The sequence below is a fragment of the Rhodamnia argentea genome, chromosome 7 (genome assembly GCF_020921035.1).
Source record: "Rhodamnia argentea isolate NSW1041297 chromosome 7, ASM2092103v1, whole genome shotgun sequence".
Lineage (NCBI taxonomy): Eukaryota > Viridiplantae > Streptophyta > Magnoliopsida > Myrtales > Myrtaceae > Rhodamnia > Rhodamnia argentea.
The window spans coordinates 1,108,902-1,133,176 of record NC_063156.1 but is presented as its reverse complement, the minus strand read 5'-3'; the positions used below and the strand labels follow the sequence as shown (position 1 = coordinate 1,133,176).

Genomic DNA, 24,275 nt, shown 5'->3' with positions numbered 1-24,275 from the left:
TTTTTTTTGCCCGATTTGATCCAAACATTTTCAATGGCTCCCGCAAGTCCGAAGCGCTTTTCCAATTTGGTCCCGACTCAAACGCTATTGCCGTCCACCCGTTAATCATATCCCCATGTAGCTTTCCCTAGTTGGGGGGCGCCACCATTTCCTTGGAAAAACACCAATACATGCAACTCCTCCTCTTCCAAAATCAACATAGAAAACCATCTCTAGTCACAATCGAAAATGCACTGACCGAAAATTCAGCCGCTGAGCAAAAGAATTTAGAGTGCACTATACTAGCCAGCCGGCATAGTTAAAATCCAACGAATGCCTCATTATAGGCCGCCTAATTTTGTGATTGCAGAACCGTGCCGGACCCTTTCAGGATTTTGCCAAACCTAGCATGAAACTCGTTGTGCAATTCGAAAGCAGATTGCTTTTGTAATTGCAGATCGGTAACGGACCCATCGAGGATTTTGCCGGACGGGACATGGTAAACTCGTTGGGCAATCTGAAAGCGGATCGTCTGGTCGATCTATAGGGTATGGACTGAGTCGGAAACTCGAGTTTACACGATCGGCTATCATTATCTTGGACTAGAGAAGGAGTATAATTGCATTTATGGTTGTTCTTTTCTTGGGCGGCTTGGTAGAGAGAGAGAGGTTAGTGAAGGACAAAGAACTGCCACCGGCTGAGAAAGGGTGTCCTGGTGGGGTTACAAGCTTCCAAAAGCTTGTTTGGTGACTGATGCTTGCCTCTCCAGCTAACTGCACAAAACCCCAAAAAAGGAAAAATAAAAGAGAGACCATCATCCTCCTATGAAATCAAGCCCAAGAAACCTTCCAACAAACCGAAGACTCTTCGAGCCAGACATTGATTTGGTTTTCATCCCTCGGGCTCGATCTCTCTCCCGGGGAGCTGCCCTCCAATCCCACACGTGTCGGCCATCGAGAAGCCGAGTCAACTTCTGCTCTGCTAGATCCTGAACCACTGGAACACGATCTTGCAGCTGCGCACTTTGCTGGAGGTAAAATCCAATTCGATTTTCGATTTCTCGACTTTTTTACATTGGGAGATAGCGAAAGGAGGAAGGGGAAGAATGAACTAGTCGAGGTGTAAAACAGAGGCCTTTTGGCGGATCCTGTTGCCTGTTAGTTTATTCTTTTCTCCTCTCTTTGCTTGTTTATGTCAAATATAAAATTCGATGTGTTGACGTGAGAACGCGTAATTAGTACATAATTACACGGCAGGTTGATTTATATAGACAAATATCGGAGCTCTAGTCGCAGCAAATGCCCGGATAGCTGTCCACTCGTTTGTTGGCCCCTTTAAAATTTCTCCTTGTGCCACTCTCTCTCTCTCTCTCTCTCTCTCTCTCCTCGTCTTCCTCGAGTTTTCCAGAACAGAGAGAGACCGGGTGGGGAATATTAGGGAGGGAGATTCTATTTCTCCATCATTTGGGTTCGGCATCTGCTATCCCAAATAGTTTTCCGGGGCCGGAAGCGGGGTAGAGGATCGTCACTTCGTTGTTCTCTGCTCTGAAGTATTTTTCCCGGAAAAATTTCAGGGCTCTCTGCTGCTTTGCTCTGTCTCTTCTGACTTGAACTGAGATCCGGGCTTTCGACTCCACAGGTCAAGCTCTGGTAAGCCCTCGGTCTCTTTTGGCCTCTCCGTAGTATTCTTGAGGGAGAAAAGCTTTCTGGGCACCGATTCTTTTTCTGGGTGAAACGCCATTGGTTCTGCAAAGAGAAAAGGGAAAGTTTGAAGCTTTGTCTCAGAAAGGAATCGTTTGCTTTCTCTCTCTCTCCTCCCCAATTCTTTTCTCCGCGCGATATTAGGCTCGCTTGATGCTGGAGTTTAGCAAAGCAGAGTGTAGCGACATATGAGTCTCTGCAAATTTTGACTCGGGTAGTCAAACATCAGTGCTTGAGATCTGAGCCCCTGTCCAATTCAAGGTCTTTTCTCGGAAGTTTTCGAGCCGGGTGTGGAGAAACATGATGAGAACAAAGGCTAAAATGACAGAGCTGTCAACCATGAATGGGAGCGCCGCAGGCGGTAATGTGAGCAGAGTTGGGGAGGCAGGGGACGAGTGGGAGGTGAGACCCGGAGGAATGCTGGTCCAGAAGCGGAACGCAGGCACGGATCGTAGCTCTGCACCGCCGCCACCGACGATTCGCGTTAGGGTTAAGCACGGGTCAACGTACCACGAGATCGGCATTAACTCGCAGGCCTCATTTGGTAAGTGTTCGATAGAACTTTCCACATTCTTGATTTCCTTCTACGTGTAGATGGTAACAATTCCTTTGATGGAGTCGATTTAGGAGTCGCTTAAATGACTTTATTAATTTGATTCATTGAATTTGATGGATGAATGAATGAGGGGAGTGTATGAGCGAGCGAGCGAATGAATTCACTGTATGCGTTTTTAATTGCAGGGGAGTTGAAGAAAATGTTGACCGGGCCAACAGGACTGCACCATCAAGATCAGAAACTGATATTCAAAGACAAAGAGAGGGACTCCAATGCATTCCTCGACATCGTCGGGGTGAAGGACCGGTCGAAGATCGTGCTCGTTGAGGACCCAATCAGCCAGGAGAAGCGGCTCCTCGAGATGCGCAGGAATGCGAAAATGGAGAAGGCGTCCAAGTCCATATCCGAAATCAGCTTGCAAGTCGATAGACTCGCGGGCATGGTAATGAACCGAAACACCACACTCGCTATTGCTATTTGAATTAGTGCAGAAAAGAAAAAAGAATCAGCGGATTGATGTGTTTGGGTTTGGATTTGGTTTAAGGTTTCGGCCATGGAATCAGTGATTTCCAGAGGAGGAAAGATACCTGAAACGGAGGTGTTGGCTTTAATTGAGTCGTTGATGAATCAGTTGCTCAAGTTGGATGGCATTATTGCTGATGGGGATGCGAAATTGCAGAGGAAAATGCAGGTAATTGAATGCAATTAAATTTGGAGTGACTCAGCATGCAAGTTGCAGTTTATGTCAGAATCGTGATTCAATGACCTAATCCCAGTTTCTCCTCTTCTTTCTACCGCTGTTAATAAATGACTGATGAACTGAAGGTGAAGAGAGTTCAGAAATATGTGGAAACCCTAGACCTTTTGAAGGTCAAGAACTCCACGCAGACCAGCAATGGAGGCCAAGGTCAAGCCCCGGAGGAGAACAAGGATGCCCACGCAAACTGGGTGAAAACGACGGCGTCCCAGCATCCACAGCAGAAGCAGCATCCAAATGGGCATTCTCATCCTCATTCTCCTTCTCATTCCCAGCCTCAAGTGAACCGCCATTATCATCACAGTGATCGCCATCAGAACCGGAACAAGAAGCAAGGAGGAGGAGGAGGTGAAGAGGATGAAGACTCGAGAGGATCAACATCAGGGACAGTTGTGACTACGAATTGGGAGACATTTGATGCAGCCCCACCATTGGTGCCAGCTCTTGCTTCGTCCACATCCACCACCTCTCCAGCCGCCATTAATAATAAGCCAGTCCAGCCAAGATTCAACTGGGAATTATTTGAGTAAGCTATTATAAGTTTGGCCCCCCACCCAAAAAAAAAAAAAAAAAAAATTGTTTTTGCAATTTTTGAGTGTGGATCACCATATCTGGGTTTGTTCTCGTCATTTGGTTTTTACATTCTTTCTTGTACTTAGATTTATTCCGACACCCCCTCCATAAAAATTTCTGAAGGATTATTCAATCCACTCAGTGTCAGAAAAAAAAAATAAATGGGAGGGGGGTGCTGTTATATACGACCGGCCAGCGACCATTATCATCAATGTGCCATAAGATTTTCATCTCGTTTTGTCAATTGAGTTCAATGCCCTAGATTATTTGTATGGGTTGTATTGATCTTTGGTGGCAACTGAATTTTGTTGTTGCTGGGGTGCTGTTGCTTCAGTGTTACCCTAAGCTCTTATTCATCACCATAAATAACACAACCAACAATCATTAGGTCTTGAAGCTCCTTATGGAAGGAAAGGTATATAAGGTAGGGGTGATCGGTTTTCGGTCCAATTTGGTCTCATCTGGGAATCTAGAATCGGATCACAAGGATAGGTTCTTAATTTTTGGGAAGCCCTCGAGAGCCGAACTTAACCGATTGGTTCGGTCTGGTCCTAGCAGTTTTCGGTTCAGTCGATCTATTATGCTCGACTGTAATATAAGGTCGTGTTTGTCTCTCCCTCTCGCTCCCTCTTATTGCCAACGCTTAATTTTTTATAAATTAATTTAGTTCCAAGTAACTTAGATGGTGGAGGAAAGACATGTTCTTGAGATGACAATATGATTTATTTTCTCTCTATGGTGTGAATTATGCAATGAGTACACATAACCTCCCCCCGCTACAATTCTCTCTCTACATTGATTGAGGCAAATCAGTCATTAGGTGTGGATGTATGGACGTGTAACAGGTGGTGATTATTGTAAGTGGGAAAATTAAAATGAACATGTCGGTTATGCTTTGCTTGCTGGTTGGGCTATACCAGCTGACAAAAAGTAGGCAGATAGTGATGCACAAGATTTCATCTTTTTAAACCTATCCAAATTTTAGAAAGGCACGTATAATTAGATGAATAGGGAATGTGCTTAAGGCTGACTAGGTCGAGATTCGATCAGCCCAACCCCAATTTTGTTTTTGGGTGAAGGTGGTGTGCTTGTGAATCTGATCATATGCTTGTCCTTGACTCGTACCAATTAGGTTAAATTCAACCTTTCATTCCCCCAGCTTTGAAGATGGGCATTTGGTTTGGCACGAGCTTAACTATAACTTCATCATGATATCAATTGGGCATGGTGCTGATACTTTAGCTTATAATAATATAATTAGGTAAGGACCGTACAGCGACGATACTTTAGTTTAAGATAATAACCCTTTTCTCGTCGGTCCTTATCATTAAACCGGAGATTTCATCTAGAGATTGGACCAGAAACCCAAGGAAGGGATTCCCCTTTTACTTCATCATGCTTGCGATTTCGATCGATGCTCGCTTTGTACTCTTTTTTTTTTTTTTTCCGGTTAGGGAAAGTGTCGACCCTTTGATACACTTCAAGTCATGCTTGAAGTGGTACCAAGTGATTCCATAGGTGTAAAGTCGCGGTGAAATTGACTTGAGGGATTGCCAAATGTGAGCTCTTCCCTCTCCCCACCCCTCATCATTAAGCCTCTATGGTGATGAAGACACTGGACAGGGGGAAAAAGCCGAATGCATGGTTTTCTTTTCCCTTTGCTTATTGGAGTGGCAAGAGTTGTGGTCCGCTCAGAGATTCTTTCCTTCCATCCGCAGTAAGAGGGCAGTGCACACGGCATCGGGGATCGAAAGGAAGAACTTCGTTATGAAGATATCGAAGTTCGACCGACAAGGTGGGAGAATGCTAGAATCCTAGTAGATGTTTGGATTGGGGTGAACTCGGAATGCGGGGAATGACCTCCAAATTGGTTGGAGTTCGAGATCTTTTTGTTGGAAATATGGGACAAATTAAAGGGTGAATGAATGAGAAATTGATACTCAAAGAACACCCTTGAGTTGGAAATGGGAAGTGGAAAAACACTAGTTTCACATTAAAAAGAAAGAAGGCTTTAGAGTGCTTTATAGATAGTTACCATCTTTTTGAGTGGTAACTGTCACAACACAAGTACTATGCCTCGCGCACAGGCGCAGGAGTGCAAATCCCAGGCCCCAACGAGCTGAAACTTGGGCGCGAGCGCACAACCTGCGTACACGAATGCAAGACCGAGAGGTGGGCCTCGCGAAAAGCCCAATTTTGCCTTCCGATTTATTTTCCAACTCGAATTGTTACAATTTTTTTTTTTGTAACGGTTGCCGAAATTAATATTATAACGGCAAATTAATGACATTGCCGTTACGAAATCAATATCATAACGGCAGACTTAATCAACTGTTATAATTCCAGCATTACTTTTGAAGCGTTGTGCTACCTTTTTTGCCGCCGACCGTTGTATCCCGGGAAACAGACGTTCACGAGACCTCAAGCACACACCCGAGGGGGCGAACTGCTTTTAAGGAAACTGTGCCTAGCACAGGCCTCGGTATTTGTTTGTATCGAATCTATTCCCTTTCATTTCGGTTGTTCTGCTGCTATAATCTTCATTTTTGCGATCATTTCCTCAATTTGTTTATGTATGATTATTTTCACCAATTTGTATACTGTGCATAGCGTACACTAATGCCATATTGAATTGCTACACTTTTTAGGGCAGTTGTCAACGCTCATGAACTTGAACTCGGACGATGGGTTCGTGACCAAGATGAAAGTTTAGGGGCAAGTGAATACTGAGCGGAGATGTATAACAAAATTTGAAACATTTGGGTTGCTGTCCTGTCTGGGGGCAATAGAAATCAACATATGGCTGTATGCCATGAGTGAAGAGATTGGATACAGGGATCGGGCCTCAGGATTTCGATCGAATTTGGTGGATCAGTTAGCCCTAACACAAAAAGATTTATGACTAAATTAGTTATATTGAAGGATTTAGGACTAAATTAGCATCAATGCAATAGGTTTAACATCTTTTTTTTGGGCCTAATTCCCAAAAAATATCCTAAACTTAAGCATATATCCTAATTATATCCCAAACTTTTTTTTGTCTCATAAAAAATCCTCAATTTTTACTCTTGTCCCAAATCTACCGACCTAATACAAAAAAAAAAAAAAACACACACCCTCAACTTTAGTATTTGTCCTCATTTTATCCAATTTTTTTTTGTCTTCTAAAAAATCCAAAATTTGTATATTTGTCCCAATTCTACTATTGTAACTTTCCGTCTATAATCACTATTAGTTAGTCCTATGTGGCATTTCCATGTCATTACTAAATTACATATGAGCAAAGTTGATATGAAAAAACTCCCCAACTACTCTTATGTTGTTTGCTTCCTCTAAACATATATTGCCGGGAGATACAGAGCCACTCAAGAAGGCGCGTTTCGGATTTTTCCTCCGCACTCTACAGGCCAAAGAACCACTAGACTTTGAGATCCGATTATTTGGACAAATGATTTCAACTCTTCTCGTCTCTGAAACCCGCTGTTTTCGAATTTTAAAGATTTATTAGTAAGTTCGCGTGTGAAAGTTTGAGCCATGTAGTATTTGCTGACGGTGATTATGAACGAAAGGTTGGCGATGGTAGAATTGGACAAAAGTAAAAGTTGAGATTTTTTTTTTTTTTGACGAAACAATGTTTTGGATATAGTTGAGACAGATAATAAAATTGAGGTTTTTTTTTTTTTTTTGGTATTAGGCCTTTTTTCCCCTCTCACATGCACGAGGCCAGTGTTGAGAAACGTTAAGACAGTGTGTTGTGAATTTTTTTATGCGAAAAGCTTAAGTGACGGTGACCGTCACTTGCAATAAAAAAATGAATGTGAATAGACGGTGACGTTGAGCCCTTAGAAAATGCCGTCAAGATGCGGTTCGAAGATGGTTGATGATGGCCCACGCTAACACATTCCCCTCCTCCACTTCCCATTGGACCCGATCAACGGGTGGGCTAACGGGTCTGCACGTCTTTGCCCAAACCCCGTTCAAGATCGAAGAGAAAACATCAATGGGTCGGGCTGGCCGAAGCAGAAGAACAGGACGTCTTTCCTAGGCCCCGTTCATTTCGGGCCTCGGTCGGACCTTGTTGTGGAAAACCCTTCAAAATCATTCGAAAGGTCGTACAATTTGGAGCCCCATAGGGTCCGACGCGAAGCTCAAATGGGCCAATGGCCACATCCCACCCGAAATGGACAAAGCAGAAAAGCAAAAGTTTGTGATTTTGAAGATTTCGAATCGTCCTCGTGGACGCAAATTCGGTACTCAAAAAATTCGCGGACGCATCGTGGACCGGACCGGTCAATGCAGCATTGTTGACTTATTTTGGTTGGACCGCCAGGAGCTCAAATCGCTACAAATCTGGCGCATGCAATGATAGAAGTAGCGATGACATTCGGGGAAAGTTGGCTTTCTAATGGGCCCTTTTGGAGCACTTCGATTCTGGCGTGGTCAAATTCGAAGTCTAATTCCAGGAGCTAAATGTGGATTCCAGCGACACATTTCCCGTTCGTTGACCCGTCCTCCAATCCCCGTGCGAGTGTGGACTGGTCAATGCGCACGAGATCGTGATCATGACACCCCGAGCTGCATGTTGGTAAAAGCTAATTTGGGAAAAAAGAAATACCCAAAAAAGTCCTAAACCTTTTAATCAGTCCAGTTTAGTCGTGACCCTTTTTGCATTGGTACTAATTCGGTATATGTATCGAGCCAATTTAGGTCAGAAATAACCGATGTGGACGTATGTGGTATGATCAGTGCCGACGTTCACATGTTTTTTATTATACAATTTTTAAGAGCTTATTTAATTTTTTTTTCTTTGCTTTTCCTTCCCCTTTTCTTTTTGCTAGTGGCCATGGCCGGCCATCGACCATAGGCCATGGCTAGCGAGCCCATCCCTCGCCCGAGCCAGCGAGGCTTCGTCGGGGCCAAGGGCAACACTTGCCTATGGCCGACCAGGGTGACCCTTGCTTGCAATTGGCGAGCGGCCATCGGCAAAAAGAAAAGGGAAAGAAAAAAAGGAAAAAAAAATCAAAACGCCATTAGAAATTATATAAAAAAAGTCAACATCAAGACTGATCATGACACATGGAACGCCCATCGTCCTTGTCATCAAATTTCTATCTAAATTGGCCAAATACATTAAATTAGTGTCAATATGCAAAAAGGGTTTTGAAATGTTTAAAACTGAATTGATATCAATACTTCGAATTGGTATCAATACAAGTTTTTGACTTTTTTGCCACTTGACCTGGCTAGTTTCCTTCCGTGTCATGTCACGCAACAGCAAATTTCAGAGGCAAAGTGGAAAGGAAATGATAGAGCCCACGAACTCTACGGCGGTGCCGCGGACGTTTGATCGACTCCAATGGTGGCAACACTGTGGTGGCGAGTCGACGACCCGTCATGATTTTGGTGTCAACAAAAGTTCATTGTTTCTATCTTTGTTTTTTTTGAAAAAACATTGGACGCTCATCATTATCCGAGAACGAGATTTTCATATATAGCTTTATCAGATCCACCGTCGATGTAAGGATCTTTTTACGCACGTCATGTTAGCGATGAATACAAGGCGACAAGCGCTATCATCTCGACGTAGATTGACTTTTTGGGGGGAAGAACGAAGGGATTAATCAAAGAGGCAAGTTGGCGTGGAATGATGGGCCAAGACCCGTCAGAGCTGCTCACCTTTTTTTTGTCATCGGGTCTCACAGAGACATGATCCCCGAGCCTCGTCTCCGGTTTCGTGGCCCGGTCCGGGCCGAGCGGGTCCGATCCGGTCCCCGGCCCTCTGTCGGCCTAGGAGGTGGCCGCTTCCTCTCTTGCTGCCACTTTTCCCGAAACCAAAGTGCATCTTCCTTCTCATTCTCGTGCCTTTGCTTGTTCTTTTTTTTTAAAATTTTCTTTTGATTTCGAGTGGCCCGCCCACGGAAAAGAGTCCCGATCGTGCTTGCTCTTCCGTTGTCTTTTCGGGGTTCGAATCTTTTTCAAATTGGAGTGAGATTATACTCCTCCTCTCGCATTTTCAGATTCTCCGGTCGTTTGCGTGCTCCTCACACTACGGTTCAGTGGCCTCGTCCTCTCAATTTTGCAAAAGGACCAAACTTGTTTCATTCCATCGTGCTTGCTTTGACTCATCATTGCTTCGCATCGCACATCCATATCCATACATCTTACTTTTGACATAATGCCACCATCGGATGACATTCTGGGCTCACTGTAGTCGTTATCGACGTGGTGTGGCCGATCAATTTCGTTATTCTACGTGGCATTTATATTTCGGAATCGCTTACGAAGCCGTCGCGCGAATTTATTCCCCCCCTGAAAATGTTTTATTTTCTTTAAATCTGCTGAAATATGCCATCGCATCTTTCGAAAGTTGGAAAGTCTCTTCTTCATTTGAAGGTAGTAAATGCACGTGAAAGGCAGTACGACTCATTTTACGTCTCGATGACCCACGCTGGATGGAATGTCGGTCATAGCTTGGGAAGGCGTTGAACGTGGACTGAAAAATGGAGAGCACAAAGCACATGGTGGACAACGACGGCGCATGACGTTGGAACATTCTGCTACGGCGGAGGAGGTGGGTGGTGGTTGTTGTGGAGTGGAGGTGGTATATGTGCCTCAAAGTCTTCGTCAAAGTCGTAGTTGTTGACCGGCCCCCTCTTCCCTATATCCTTCCTTTCCGTTTTCCGTTTGTTTATTTATCAAGAAAGAAGATAGATTTTGGGTGGGGGGAGCAAGTGCATTACGAGTGTTATAACTTTTACACGGCGCTTATTTGAATGCCATAACTTTTTTTTAACTCACTTGAGTGCCAAACCGTCCTACGTGGACTTTTTATTATTATTTTAGTTATTTTTTTAGTGACATGTGGATTTTTAATTTTTTTTTGGAATTTTTTCTTATATTTTATTTATTTATGATATTTTCTTTATTTTTGTTGCTTTTTTTTTTCTGTCTTATTTGGCGAGGGTCACCGACGACCCTTGCTAGTCATCACTAGCTAGCCCAAGGGCGAGGGTCGGCGAGGCCGCGACGGTCCCGGGCGACGGTAGTCGCGACCTTAGCGGCCGCCGGTGAGGGCCCTCGCGATGCCGCTGGTGATGGGCAAGACGGCCCTCACCTAGACCTGGTGACGGTTGTCGCAAGATCGATGGCCGTGGGCGAGGCTGCGACGGCCGTTGCCAAGTCTAGGCGAGTGCCGCCTCGCCCATTGCCGGCGGTGTCGCTAGGGCCCTCGCCAAGAATCGCGATAGCCGTCGTGGCCCTTGCCCCTAGGCCGATCGGTGGTGGTCGGCGAGGGTCGCCACTCAAGGAAAAAAAACCAAGAAAGAACAAAAAAAAAAGAGAAAATTTGAAAAATAAATAAAAAATTATGAAAAATTCCACTTGCATATTAAAATATTCAAAAAAATCGTTTTGCCGATGCCACGTCGGTTTTTTCGATCTCCACATCAGATTTTTCGGTGTCCACGTAAGCGATGATACTTAAGTGATCGATTTTTGAAAGTTATGGCATTCAAATAAACGAAAAAAAAGTTATGGTACTCAAGTGAGTACCGTACAAAAGTTATGGCACTTATAATGTACTTACCCCGATTTTCAGAGATCGTCCTCGTGAATGATGCAATTATCACATCCACTAATGACGAATTCTAGAATTACTTGATTAGAATATGATCCCGAGAAGTATAACAATTACATCACGCTTCTGTCATATCAAAATTTTTTCATCTAATTATAAGACGACCGATCCTTACTTTAATCTATGGTTTTTTCAAATCTTGTATTCTCACGAACTCTTACTTAGGTGGTACATAGAATTCTTAAAATTCAATACGTTAATCGATGTGTATTAACGATATGTCATCTACATTACATTTTGATTTTCCTATAATTGACTGTTTTTATTTTATATTCTTCGATGGAAAGAGAAGAGTAGGTAAAGTTTTGTTGACACCAAAAAATGACTCAAACTAGTCATAGGTATAGGTGTGCTTAGCACGTGATCGAAGAAGCCACGTGAGTGACATCGAACGAGGAACAATCACGTGTTATGCACATGAGCATTGTCGTTCACACGTCAATTCATCGATAAGCACGAAAATAGATACGTGTTGAACGGGGACGTCACCTTGTAATTTCACCTGTTCAGTTGTCAAAGTACAATGACTGATGGTGAAGACTGCCACTGTGAATATTGGCGGTAAATGGCCATCGGAGTGTCATTTAAAACTTGCAAATCATCGAGGCAACTTGGAACAAGTTAGAGGGATATGTTATTATTTAGAAACCCACTCGCTGGGCGATGGTCGACGGTTATAAAACGGCCAATACATGATGAAGACAACAGCTTGAAGATGTGGGGGGTGAAACTGCTGGATAGCTCGAATTTGTAGACACGATCGATAAGCATTACAGGGGTAAAACCGCTCGGAATTGTCGGGGGATGGTTATCACATCACCAGTATAAATACCACTAGTCATCCAACAAAAAACCCCCCTAATAAGCTAAATATTATCTTTCAATTATCTTTACTTTTGTTGTACTGCACTTTAAATTTCTTTGGTTGTAACTCTCAAATTCTCGTTGTTGAGCAAAACTTCAGCGTCTATCTTTATCCTTGGTGTTTCGTCGTTGAGTCAAACTCCGGCATATTATTGTTGCGTTCTCAAGCTTCGTCGTCGAGTCAAACTCTTACAAAGTTTGTTTACGTTGGTTCTTTTATAATAGGCATACTTCCCAAATCTTTTCGTCGAGTCAAACTCCGGTTCGATTTCCATTCGCATAGTCCCGCTTGGAATCAAAAGTGTTGATTTCCTTACTTATCCGAATTATTCATGTCCGGAATTGCCACATAACCCTTTGACATATTCAAAGGCTGAAGAACTACTTTCGATGAAAGATATTTCGTCAAGGGAATAATTTCGGCGAAACAATTATACTTTTATGAAGTGTAAACAAGACAGACTCTCCATGGGGAATAATTTCACTAAAGTGCTTGCTGTTGGAAAATATAATGGAATGGAGTAACAATGTAGTCAGACTTTGAGGCATGTAATCATGCTCTTTTAGGATCAATTTGCCCGCGAAGCGGCTATAGGTTTCCGGCAAATTCTCTTCAGGATACAACAAAGTCCGATGAGAATACTGGATAGCAATTCCAAGAAATCTCTTAAAACTCTCTACGAAACAATGAAAATTGGCTGTCTTTCTTTTGAATGAAACCGTTCGTGTGTGATAACAGTCCGCACGCGGGTATAGTAGCGTTTAGCCCACTTGCCCATTTCTTTATTCTAAAAGACTATTGTCGCCTTCTAACTAATAAAGAGACTTACACTCTTCTTGCTATCCTATGTGGGATTGAAAAGACAGCTTTTGTTTTACAAACAAACTTCAACACTTGCATTGTGAATAATTTCTTTAGAAAGCTAGGATAATTGAAGATCCTTGGATTGCTCAAGTAGTTCAAAGAATGGTTTAGCGTTGCGACCACTTGCTCATGCTCTTGAGATCTACAAAGCATTTCATTTTCTTGGATTTTCGTTACCTAAAATTTGGTAGTTTCTTCAAGGAAAATTTACTTCGCACAATGTTCCGTAGAACAAACTTTACGTTTTAAACTTGAATAGAGAAGGGAAAACACGAGGGGGGAAAATACATAAAGAAAAAGGGAAAAATGCACCTCGTTCAAACCGGCCACTTCCATTCCATTCATCACTAACCTACCGAACATTTTGCGAACCAAAGAAGCCATATAGATTCAATGCGCGTACAACGTGTTCAAGTACAATGTAATAAGTATTCGAACTCGATCTTACTAATTAGGTTTAAAATTCAACTCAAAAACTTGATCATGTTGACTTACAAGCTTGAGCTCGATTTCATTTAACCTAATTAATCATCGATGGCTTGCCTTAAAATGAGGAAAAATTACCAAAAAAGTCCTAAATCTATTATAGTTGTGCTAATTCAATTCTAAGCATTTTAATTTGGCCAATTTAGTTATAAATCTTTTGATAATTTGCTAATGTAGTCCATTCGATCAATTTTGATTGGAAGTTGCTGATGTGAGCAATTTTTAAACATTTTTTCTGATTTTTTTCTTTTTGGTTTCTTTATTTGTTTTTACGCTTTCTTTTCACCAGTGGCCGGTTGCTTGTCATTGGCCACAGGTGACGGATGGCCTTGCTTGGGCGAAGGGGAGGGCCAGTGAGGGGCCCCCCTTGCCCAAGCAAGGGCCACATCATTGAACATTGATGGCCATCGCCTAGGACTAGTCGCTAACTATCGGCCACTGGAAAAATGAAAATGGAAAAGAAAGGAAAGAAAAAGAACAAAAAAAGAAGAAGAAAAGTTCTGAAAAATAAAAAATAAAAAATTCTCTATATTAGCAGTGTTTGTGTCATGTAAAAGGACAATTGTCTACGCCAGCGATTTCCTCTCAAAATTGGCTGAATAGACTATATTGGCTAAGCATCGAAAGATTTAAGATTAAATTGATAAATTGAAAGGTTTAAGATTGAATTAGCATACACTTATCTTTCTTGGTGTAAACGAATATAATTAACATTAAGCTATTTTCTTGAAGGAGTGACGCGGACGGCGTCTCGATTCTATCACATCAACCCCAGTTAACAATAAGATAATCTCATTTCTGTCCTCAAAAATCAAATCAAAACCCATCAGCGTCATCACCGCCGAACTCCGCTCCGCTTCCTGCATGCACGCATGCATCGCTTAAAGCGCAGGGAGTCCACGAAGACGGCTCCCCAGACAAGAAAAAAGCAAGGCCAATCCCCTATTTCGAACAATCTACCTCCAAAGTGTCGGCATCTTTCTCCCCAGGCTTGTGCTCACATGGGCTGCGGTAGAGATTTGTCTCCTTCGTAGGGTACCGTGTTTGCCTCCTGTTCCTCTTGGTTCCTCCGTCCTCGTTTCCAACTCCTCCAGACATCTGATTTGACCACCTGTGATTTGGCCTTTTGGGTTCTTGATGAGAGTTTCCATACTTGCACTTTATTAATCTCTCGTTCACGTGTCCGGGATTCTCGTGGATCTCGAAACGAATGAGTTTTACTTGGTGTGATCACGCGACTCATGAGACCGAGAGATTTAGATGGGTTTGGAGTTTGCCTCGGAATGGAAGTCGTCGACCTTCAATAACCTTAATAGGGGGCCGCCTTTGAGATTGGGGTAGACTTCCAAGTGGTTTTTGTTTTTTAGTTTCTTGTGATCGACTCTCCCAATGAAAATGTTTAAGACTTTAGTTTAGAACTGAATTGGCAAAATTGCAATAAATTTAAGATAATTTAGACAATTTTCTCAAGTTTCAGGTGTAGTTGCCAAATCGAGCATTGGCCAATGAGAGGGATGTGGAGGTGGGGTCGTCGTGTGACTTGACTCCAAATTAGAGAGGCTCTTTCTTTTGATTTTTTTTCATTCGTCTTTGACTTTTGATCCAAGCTTGACAATGGCTTATGGACTTTAATGACCCTTTTACCCTAGAAAACAAAGAAAACTGAAGTGGAATACGGCTTGTGTAAAGAGGCTGCTCGCGAAAGGAAAGAGGACTTAAAACCCTAAGTTTGAATTGATCTCTCCATATGACCAAAAAAAAAAAAATTTGATCTCTCCATGCATCGGTTAGGCAAATTTCTTTTTAACATGTTCTTAGAAAAGCTACTATTGTCACAACTATTAGTCAGTGATGGGCATGGATCATCTCGATTAATGTAGTGAGGATGGAGGCATGAAATATGAAAGATCTTTTTCTGGTTCTTCCTTTTTTGGTCCAAAAAAAATCAAAAGATTCGATTACAGCCGATGATGCCCTTACGCTAATTAACGAGAAAAAACTCAAAACCGCGCTTTGATCAAACTCGAGAACTATTGATCTTGAAACGTTGTAACTATGCATTCGTAGGAGAAAATATATACATAGATGTATGTATCTATGTACATTTTCACTTTAGTCAAGGCAAGGTCAATGTAACAAGTACGATATGATTTTTTTTTCCTTATGAAAAAACCCCATCAATTAAAAGGCAGCGTCGCAAACTATGATGTCACATGATATGTCAGCCTTAGTTATCTTTGGAAAGTTTTCACAAAGATTAGTCCACGCATAAATTCTCCCTCAGATGGTGCCCGCGCTTGAGAACTTTTAAGATTAGACCAATAATGTCAGATAATATGTCGCAAGGCTAGACTTTAAAGTACAGTGAAATAAGAATGAGAGACGGCCTACCGATATGTAGCACGCCTAATAAGTTTCGCTATTACTACTATAGTTTTACTCGTACAAGCTCGAATCGACATGCATGACACCTTAAGATGTGTGACAAATTAGTTTTGTTATTTAATGAGGTCGACATTAGGATTTGGTGAATGCTTGTATATTCATGATAAAATCAGCCATTTATTAAGTTGCTGACTTTGATCGCTTCACATGGTCGCCCCTCAATCGTCGGAGTTAAAAGTATACCTCGAGTTTAAACCTTTATGCGAAATCCGATCCGGTAAAAGTCTAGCCCATAATTTGAATGTCTTTTGACTGAGACTTTATCTCCGAGCAAATTGATTCAAATCCAGAATTTCGTAGGGTGGAATAAAGATCCAAGGAAGAAAATCGAGGTTGATGAGGTTGGGCCGGCAAGTCACGCAAGGACATATCAAAACGGAATTAAGCTCAGTCAATACACGTTAGAGAAAAAAAGTAGGATTGTTAAGGTTTTCTCCCTGCGAGTTTTCTGAGTGAGTGCACTCTTGTTCACATGCAAGATATCATGGCCGCACCAAAAAAGTCCACAAGCTGTTCAAATATTTGGAGCTTCTAGCTTCTTCGTGGATTTTGCTCGGTGATTTATGCAATACATCCAATTGAGATTGCCTGTCTTACTGATGTCGTGAGGCAACAGATTGTGGGTTCTGGTGTAATCTAGGATGGCAATTGAACAGTCGTGCGATTGTAACATTGAAGCTGCCTGATTGATTAGTACATTGTTTGCGGCGGGCTTTCCTATCATGAAGTAGGTACAAATACTCGGACTGAATTACGTATATATCTGGAATTTTATTTATCTTTCCTACGTGATCTATTGGGTAATTTCTTCTTCTCGCGTGAGACTTGAATTATAAGATCCGTTAGCTTTCGCGTTATTTCACGAACCCCGTAATGGTTGAGCTTCAGACTAAATATAGCACAACACGAGAAGAGTTTTAGAATATCAAATTTGACTAGAAATGAAAGTGAAAGCAGTCTATATCTTCTCCAGATACCGAATGTTCCTGGTCTTACATACTTGAATTGTTGAGCGTTTCCCAATCTAAAACTTCAGATTAAATAAAATTTTTATTTGTCCAACCCTTGACGTACATGCTGATTTAAAACTGAGATTATGTAATTAACTGTCTGTCTCTGTCCCTCTTCCCACAAACTTCCACACGACAAAATGAAAACTAAATCTGCCGGCGAAACAGGAAACAAAATCTTTCTTTTTCCCATCCTCGTATTTGTACGTGTACGTGTGTACTTGTATGCGTATCGGTCTACTCGTACGAGCACCTCCCTAAGTGAGAGCCAATGCTCTTTTATAACGCAATCGGAAACGGGATGCCGACATGATTGTCCTGATTAATTCTTTTGTTTCATGATATCTTCATTGATTCTTTTGCTCCACATCTTCATTGTTTCCAAATGATATGATTGTCCTTTTTGACTACTTAGGATGACTTTTTTGCTCTCAATAGGGATATATCCCTTTGCACCGTAAGTTTCTCACGATCAGTTCTTTTTCAATAATTTTTGTAATGATTTATGTTCAATCAGCCATGTGCCTATTGTATGGATGCCAATTCAGTTAGTAATTTTTTTTTTTGCATTTTATCAGTTTAATCTTTAAACTTTGTGCGAAATTCCAGTGTAGTTCTTCCAATCACTTTTCACCGTAAATCACCGATGTCGCAGCATGCCCCGCGGGACAACCAACATTCACATCAATGATTTCGGGCCCAAATTGGCCGGATCGACTAAATTGGTACTACTGTGAAGACGTTTAGGACTAAATTAGCCAAATTGAAAGATTCATGGCTCAATTGGTAGCACTGCAATAGATTCAGAAATTTTTAATACTTTTCCCCGTTATACAAGGTAGCACATACTCATCCGGCGAGATCAACTCATTTTATATCGATCGAGTTAAATAATTTCCTCGAACGGAGAAAACTAGTAATCCATGGCGAACATACTACGGATGTCCACAATCAGCTCTGACATACGTGTTGATAATATCTAGTAATCGGGCGGTAAAAACGAAGCCCAAGCAAGATTGTTACTACGAGCTGCAAAATCTAGGGTTATGTAGGAGTACGTATATATGGAAGCATTACTTAGTAAATGTAATGATCACTTGACCTATGGTTTTCAGCAAATGCTACAGCATCATGCTTCGGATCCAGGAAATCTTTGGTGCATCATGCTTAATTAATTGCAATGCATCTTAAACTTGCTCATTATCTTAACTGTAGATCTACCGATCGAGCATACATCTATCGACCCTGCTTTTGCTAAAACTCATTGAGAATAATAAAGCTGTAGTGTTGATTTTGCTATACTGCTCTAATCTCATCTTGATAATAGATTGGAGTTTCCTTGAGAATCCGTCTGAATTACAATGTTCAAAGGCAAGGCAAACAGTTAATTTTAGACACTGTTAGTGTCAAGTTTGGTTTACACAAACTATCCCGAATGCATGTAATAATACGTGTTATATGGAAGTTGTCTACAATATTCAGCTGTTTTATTCAAACCCTAACAAACCGTGCTTCAACAGATTTCGTGTATGTCAGAAATCTAAAGACTAAAGATCCCGATTATTCATAAACGAACAAAACTCATGTATAATCAGAATCAAATGGGAAACGTGAAAAATTCTGTACGGACCTCCAGCAATTGATGAAGTTAGACAGAAAAACCAGATTCGTAGAGTTTTTAACGATTGATGAATGGTACTTCTAACCAATTGCCCTTTCAAACTTTGATGGTGTTTTACGATAATAAATGGGGTTTGGCTTAGACCTGTTTATACTCCCATTCACATCCTTCACACAACTCTTTCATCAAGATAATTATCTGAACATTGGACGATCATCACACAATATAACTCAATGTGTGTCCATAGACAGTTATCACACAATTTATTATGGACAATAAAACGTCAAATGAAATTATAACGTGGGATCATATTAGGACGACAATGTAAACTTCAATGTTCATGACGGTATCAAATTATGACGGGGGGAAATGCAGTGAAAAAGCTCTGTAAAAGGCTCGGCATATTCCACCCTGAAGATACTGCGGGCAGAAAGACGAGCATCTGAATCTCATCGAAGTGGACATCATTCTGCAGAAGTCATAGTCTGACTTTTTGATTGCCGGGTTTGACTTTTGGAATAAAAAAAGGCTTGTTGAAGAATCTCAACTCCTTAGCCACCACTCTAGCAAAGTTCCAGGTGTCACATGTTGTCGTCCTTCATTTTCTTTATTGTATTCTAATGTTTTGTCAAAAGAAAGGGAAAAAAAGACAAAGGGAAAAGCTAAAAAAGGGTATTGAAGAACGCGTACGTAGAAGATTAGACAGAGACCCAGTCTTACTGCCGGCTACGTGTTTATGAGGACGAAACGTCGTTTCTAGTTTATGGAGCCCAACCAACTGACACAAACCTCTTTCTGCTTTACGACATGTCGGACGTTAACGTTGATCGCGTTTACATTGCCAACGAGCAGTGGTTCATTCGATGGGAGCTTTTACTTAATTTATTGTTCTTGGGTGGGGCTTTGTTTCTTTCCCAGGGTAAATCAGCTGATTCAGAAGCCAGGGAATTCATTGTAGAAACAACAGAACCATCCAGGAGACCTACCTGTTGAACGTTGTTTCATATATAGCACGTCTCTTTCGTTCCACATGTTTCTGTTTTTCTTTTTGACTCGGTATCAATGTGCCCTAGTTTTTTAAATGTTTCACTAGCAAAATTTTTCTTTCCCTCTATCCCTTTTCTCACTATAACTAACCCTAAACTAGGGCTTTTAGAAGTCAAATGACAGCTTTTTAAAGATTAATACGGCTTCCGTCAATCAACGTCCAGCTTGTTTGGGGGGCATGAATGTGGGCATCTTTTTCTTTTCCCCCCCTTCTCAAACACCAACCAAATCAAGAGATGCAGCTCGATTTGTTGACAAAACACGTCATCTCCGGCTTTTTAATGGTGGAAAGCTCGCATGTTTTGAAAGTCTGAAAAGTGTCTCCATTAAGCGTCTCGTTTTGAAATCACATCACAGCAATGGGAATCCCTTGTTATATGCTTGTGCGTCTCACGGAATTATTTACTCGTAGACATGGCTTTCTTTTTGGTTCATTGCCCTCTCGCCAAGAATCCTAGTACAATTTTGCTGTTTTTTTCTAGCTATGCCGAGACAAGACACCAGGTGATATTACTCATCTACTGAATGTCATTTGATTACTTATCATATTCTATCCAATCCTATATTGACTAGAAATTCGGATGACCAAATGCAACCCAAGATGATTAGTTCTTATCCGACACTTGATATTAGAATGTGTTAGGTTCAAATCATGTGCCCTTTCGACAGCTCGTGTCTAATTTTTAGGGCATCATGTTTCTTGTAATTTGGAATTTTTTAGTGGAATTCAAGCCTAAACTGTGAAAAGTTGGTCAGTCTATCCGAAATGAAGTCTATCTAAATTCTAGAATCTTGTTGAGTTAATAGTCAAAGTTAGTATTTATATTTTGTCTAGGTAATACTAATCTTTGTCCGGAAGGATAAAAGACTAAGTGTCTATGTATTTACCCATGTTTGGAGAATTGTTCCTAGTTATGTGTAATTAAATCCCCTATGAGGTCTCCTTTAGGTCAGTTTTCCTTTAATATAAGGTTTGATCTTTTGGATTTGTAGTGAGTACCAAATGTGATTAATTTGTATCTTAAGGTGATGAGGTTTCCAAGTTATATTCGTATACCTTTTGTTGGGTCTTGATGCAGTAGAGTTCCAATGTCTTCGCCCGAGAAAATCAAGAGGAGGGAGACCCTTAGTCCAAATCCATCAACGTATCCAATTGGACTATTTTCACTTAAAAGCTTAACCAATAATATGGACCAACTAAGATAATATGAACAATTCCATATCGTGCCACATCGTAATGTGGAATTTCTTTTGCCTAATATTCTCACATGTGGACCTTAACCCTCACATGTGAAAAACCTGCATTAGGCTCCCGCTCCCTTAGTCAAGGTATCCTCCATCACCAACATTATCTTAAATCGAGAATCTCCACCTTGACCGTGCCAAGTTTGGCAAATGTTGGCGAGGACAACACCTCCTATTGAGCTTCCAACTCATTCACCTTGGCCTAGCCAAGCTTGGCGGGAAGCCTAGGGACGCCATTTGCCACCTCAATTAGGGAGTCATCAGAGATTTTTCTTTTGTGAGATTCACCAAACATGGATACACATTAGGAGTGAGTCATAAATTAACCATATTGCCTCTAATACCACTCGTAGTCCAGTCGACTCAACGGAAACGCAATACCTTTCTTCCGGGGGATTACCGAGAGGAAGACAGAATTTGAATCCGCAACATATCTAGTTAAACCGTCTATACTCAAAAGCTTAGATCAATGAATTATCTCCATATTACTCTAATCTCCAATGCGAAACTTTTTTTTTACCTAATACTGTGACACATTTTCCTAAACAGCTTCAACCCACACTGATCTTCTTGATCAAAATAGATTGGGCTACAAGTCTTGTAAATTCTCCAAGAAATAGCTTTCCATTAGTTCAATAATTATTGACGTGATATTTCCATTGACATTGGCTATATTCTTGATAAAATGCATAATATTTACTAATTTTTTTGGTCAATATAATATTTACTAATTAAGTGCTAGAAATATGAACCAATTTAATTAAATAGAACCCTTTCTTTAGCTTTTTCCAAACCTTGCTGCACATGCACTATGATTTCTTTTTAGATGTTAAACAACTTAAACTTAGGGCATTTTATTATTTAAAGAGATAATCTACTGAGCCATGTATATTACTGCGCTAAACTATAAGAATGTTCGATTTACTATTGCCACCTCTGATATATGATCCTAACTATGCAAGAGATGGATCGAAGGTACACTTGATATAAAGTATGGAATTAATTTATCAAATCCCTATACTACCATCAAAACCGAAAGACCCATCAAACCCTTGAAAGGCCAAGAAGATTATAGATCATTTAATGTACACATTAGTGCTAATACATTCCCTTGATTTTGGTCATTTCATGGTTTGCTATTGCCAAGGGGCATTAAAAAGAAAATTCTTCTATCTCCACACGACTTACCATATTGAAGACAACCGTATATGCCCCTTGCCATAAACAACAGATCAAAGAAAAATATGAAGATGCACCTACAAAATTCATATACCGGGTAAGATAACATGGAGAGCATTCGAGCAATGTGTGGGTCGTATCCAAACCTCTGATGAAATCATTCGAATATGTAAATTTTTTTCAAATTAATTTGTGACGTGTTAGCATTATTCAAGATAAAGAAGGTTTCCCTCTTTACCTCGCCTCCTCTTCTCTCCTTCTCTCTCTCTCTCCAAAATGTACATCCCTAGAATACATGATTGACCCAGGAAAACCCCAAAGAGAAATGAGGAAAAAATGACAAATGAAGAAGCGGTGAGAACGTCAAAAGCAGAAATTTTTAATCAGACGGGTGAAGTATCATCATCGTCCTCGAGTTCACCATTACTGTGCCTCATCTTCTTCTTCTTATTCTTCTCTTCTTCCTCGATTTCATCAGCCCCGTCGTCTACAGCATCACAAGCCTTGGCCTTGGTGAGCTCTTGAGCTCTCATGGCCTGGTGTTCCCAGTCCGTTCGCCCTAGCACCACCAACATGCTCAGCAAGCACGACGCTTGTGCCGCCAAAAGCCCCAGCCACAAACCTGCGAAGTCGACCTGGCAGTAGAATGCAAGCGCAACTGCTACTGGTGTCCCGACCAGGTAGAAACACCCCAAGTTTATGTTAGCGCCAATCTTGGGCCTTGCGCTCCCTCGCAGCACGCCGCAGCCAGTCGTCTGCGGGCAGTTCCCGAGCTCGCACAGCCCAATGATCGGCAGCACCGTTGATGTCAATGCTATGATGTCATGATCTGCGGTGAACATCCTGGCCCAGTGGTTCCTCATCGCCACGGCGAAGAGCAGCGCCGAGAAACCTAGGGCAAAGCTGAACCCGAGCCCGACGGCAGCCGCGAGCTGCGCCCTTGCAGGGCGGTTTGCACCGAGCTCATTCCCGACCCTTGTTGACACGCTGAAGCTGAGTGACGATGGGAATATGTAGATGAACGCTGTTGTCTGTATCAGTATCCCCATTGATGCGACGGTCGCCCTAGGGTTAAGCAAGAGGCCGCAAAGCAGGATCATGATCTCGTACCACCACCACTCGAGGCACACCGAGACGCAGCTTGGGACAGCGAGGCTGATGAGGGGCCTCCATTCCCTGAAGCACTCTAATGAGAAGCCGCCCCAGGTGTCCATGTGGACGCCAGAGAAGACGATATAAATCACCAGAGACGCCACGAGGTTGAAGTTGGTCCAGACGGCGCTAAGCGCGACGCCCTTGATGCCGAGGTCGAGGTGGAAGACGAGGAAGTAGTTTATGGGTATGTGGAGGAGGATGGAGAGAGAGGCACAGATGGTGAGCGGGAGGGTGATGGATTGGCTCCTGAGGTAGATCCTCAGAGGGTGAAGCAGAGATTGAGCCAAAAGGTCAGGGACTGAGTAGAGAAGATAGGAGTGAGCTTGGGCCGAGATGGACTCGTCCTGGCCGCAAAAGAGCAGGATGGACTTCATGTTGAGCCAGAGGAGAGAGATGGGGATCGAGGTCAGGAGGAGCAAGAGGACGGTCCTTTGGAGGGTGAGGCCTAAGACGGAAAGCCGCTTGGCACCAAAGGCCTGACCGCAGATGGTCTCCATGCCCATAGCGAGGCCGGAGAGGACGGAGTAGCCGGTGATGTTGGCGAACCCGACTGCGAGGGCACCGCCGGCGAGGGCGAGGTCGCCAAGGTGGCCAAGGAAGAGCATCGAGATCATGGAGCGGGAGTAGAGGAGGAGGCCGGTGAGGATCATGGGGAGGGCGATGCGGGAGATGGACCTGGCCTCCTTGACGGCCGGCGAGAGCGGGAAAGGGGCACTGTTGGACGGCTGGAGAGTTGGTGAGGTCTTGAGGACTAAGGGAGTGTTCACTTCGGAATCAATGCCCGGGTCCCCCATCGACAGAAGGTAACAAGATGAGTTCTTGTCCTTCTCGCATTTGCAGAAGAAAGGAGGAGATGTTTGTTGACACATTGTGTTGATTTGTGTGGCTGATCACAAACTCTCCAGAAAGCTTGAGAGAGAGAGAGAGAGAGAGAGAGAGAGATTTTGAGGAGAGGGGAATTGAGAGGAGGGGTCGGGGACGGGTATTTATAGGGGAAGGATTGAAGTCGGCCATGGATTTTTAACATGCTCCCATGACTCTTAGTGCATGTCTCTTTGTGACCGGCCCAAAGCACAATTGGAGATGAATTATAATTAACTGTAATAACTAAGATATGAGCCTCAATGCCTCTTTTTATCACCATCTCTCGCCGAAAG

The 24,275-nt window shown here is 42.3% G+C and overlaps 2 protein-coding genes across 3 annotated transcripts; one reads left to right on the top strand and one right to left on the bottom strand.

Annotated features, from left to right (window-relative positions):
• The first annotated feature begins 1,125 nt into the window (after window positions 1–1,125).
• On the top strand, window positions 1,126–3,795 carry LOC115743208 (BAG family molecular chaperone regulator 3). 2 transcript variants are annotated; one of them, XM_048282434.1, is made up of 5 exons: window positions 1,126–1,628; window positions 1,911–2,223; window positions 2,421–2,677; window positions 2,780–2,926; window positions 3,061–3,795. In XM_048282434.1, the coding sequence occupies exons 2-5, from the start codon at window positions 1,980–1,982 to the stop codon at window positions 3,520–3,522; spliced, it is 1,110 nt and encodes a 369-aa protein (XP_048138391.1). In that variant the 5' UTR covers window positions 1,126–1,628; window positions 1,911–1,979; the 3' UTR covers window positions 3,523–3,795. The 2 variants fall into 2 exon arrangements, with proteins under 2 accessions (XP_048138391.1, XP_030533784.1); XM_030677924.2 differs by having other exon boundaries at window positions 1,126–2,223.
• Window positions 2,897–24,044, bottom strand: LOC115743738 (protein DETOXIFICATION 49). The gene is made up of 2 exons (XM_030678669.2): window positions 22,202–24,044; window positions 2,897–3,014 (listed from the first exon to the last, which is right to left on the bottom strand). The coding sequence occupies exon 1, from the start codon at window positions 23,985–23,987 to the stop codon at window positions 22,347–22,349; it is 1,641 nt and encodes a 546-aa protein (XP_030534529.1). The 5' UTR covers window positions 23,988–24,044; the 3' UTR covers window positions 2,897–3,014; window positions 22,202–22,346.
• Window positions 24,045–24,275: the final 231 nt, after the last annotated feature.

What these genes read in the sequence shown, in the direction of transcription:
- LOC115743208 (XM_048282434.1), top strand. Translation starts at nt 1,980, where the DNA reads ATGATGAGAACAAAGGCTAAAATGACAGAGCTGTCAACCATGAATGGG. An exon ending in TCGATAGACTCGCGGGCATG is followed by an intron (nt 2,678 to 2,779) that starts GTAATGAACCGA and finishes ATTTGGTTTAAG; the next exon opens with GTTTCGGCCATGGAATCAGT. An exon ending in AATTGCAGAGGAAAATGCAG is followed by an intron (nt 2,927 to 3,060) that starts GTAATTGAATGC and finishes GATGAACTGAAG; the next exon opens with GTGAAGAGAGTTCAGAAATA.
- LOC115743738 (XM_030678669.2), bottom strand. Translation starts at nt 23,987, where the DNA reads ATGTGTCAACAAACATCTCCTCCTTTCTTCTGCAAATGCGAGAAGGAC.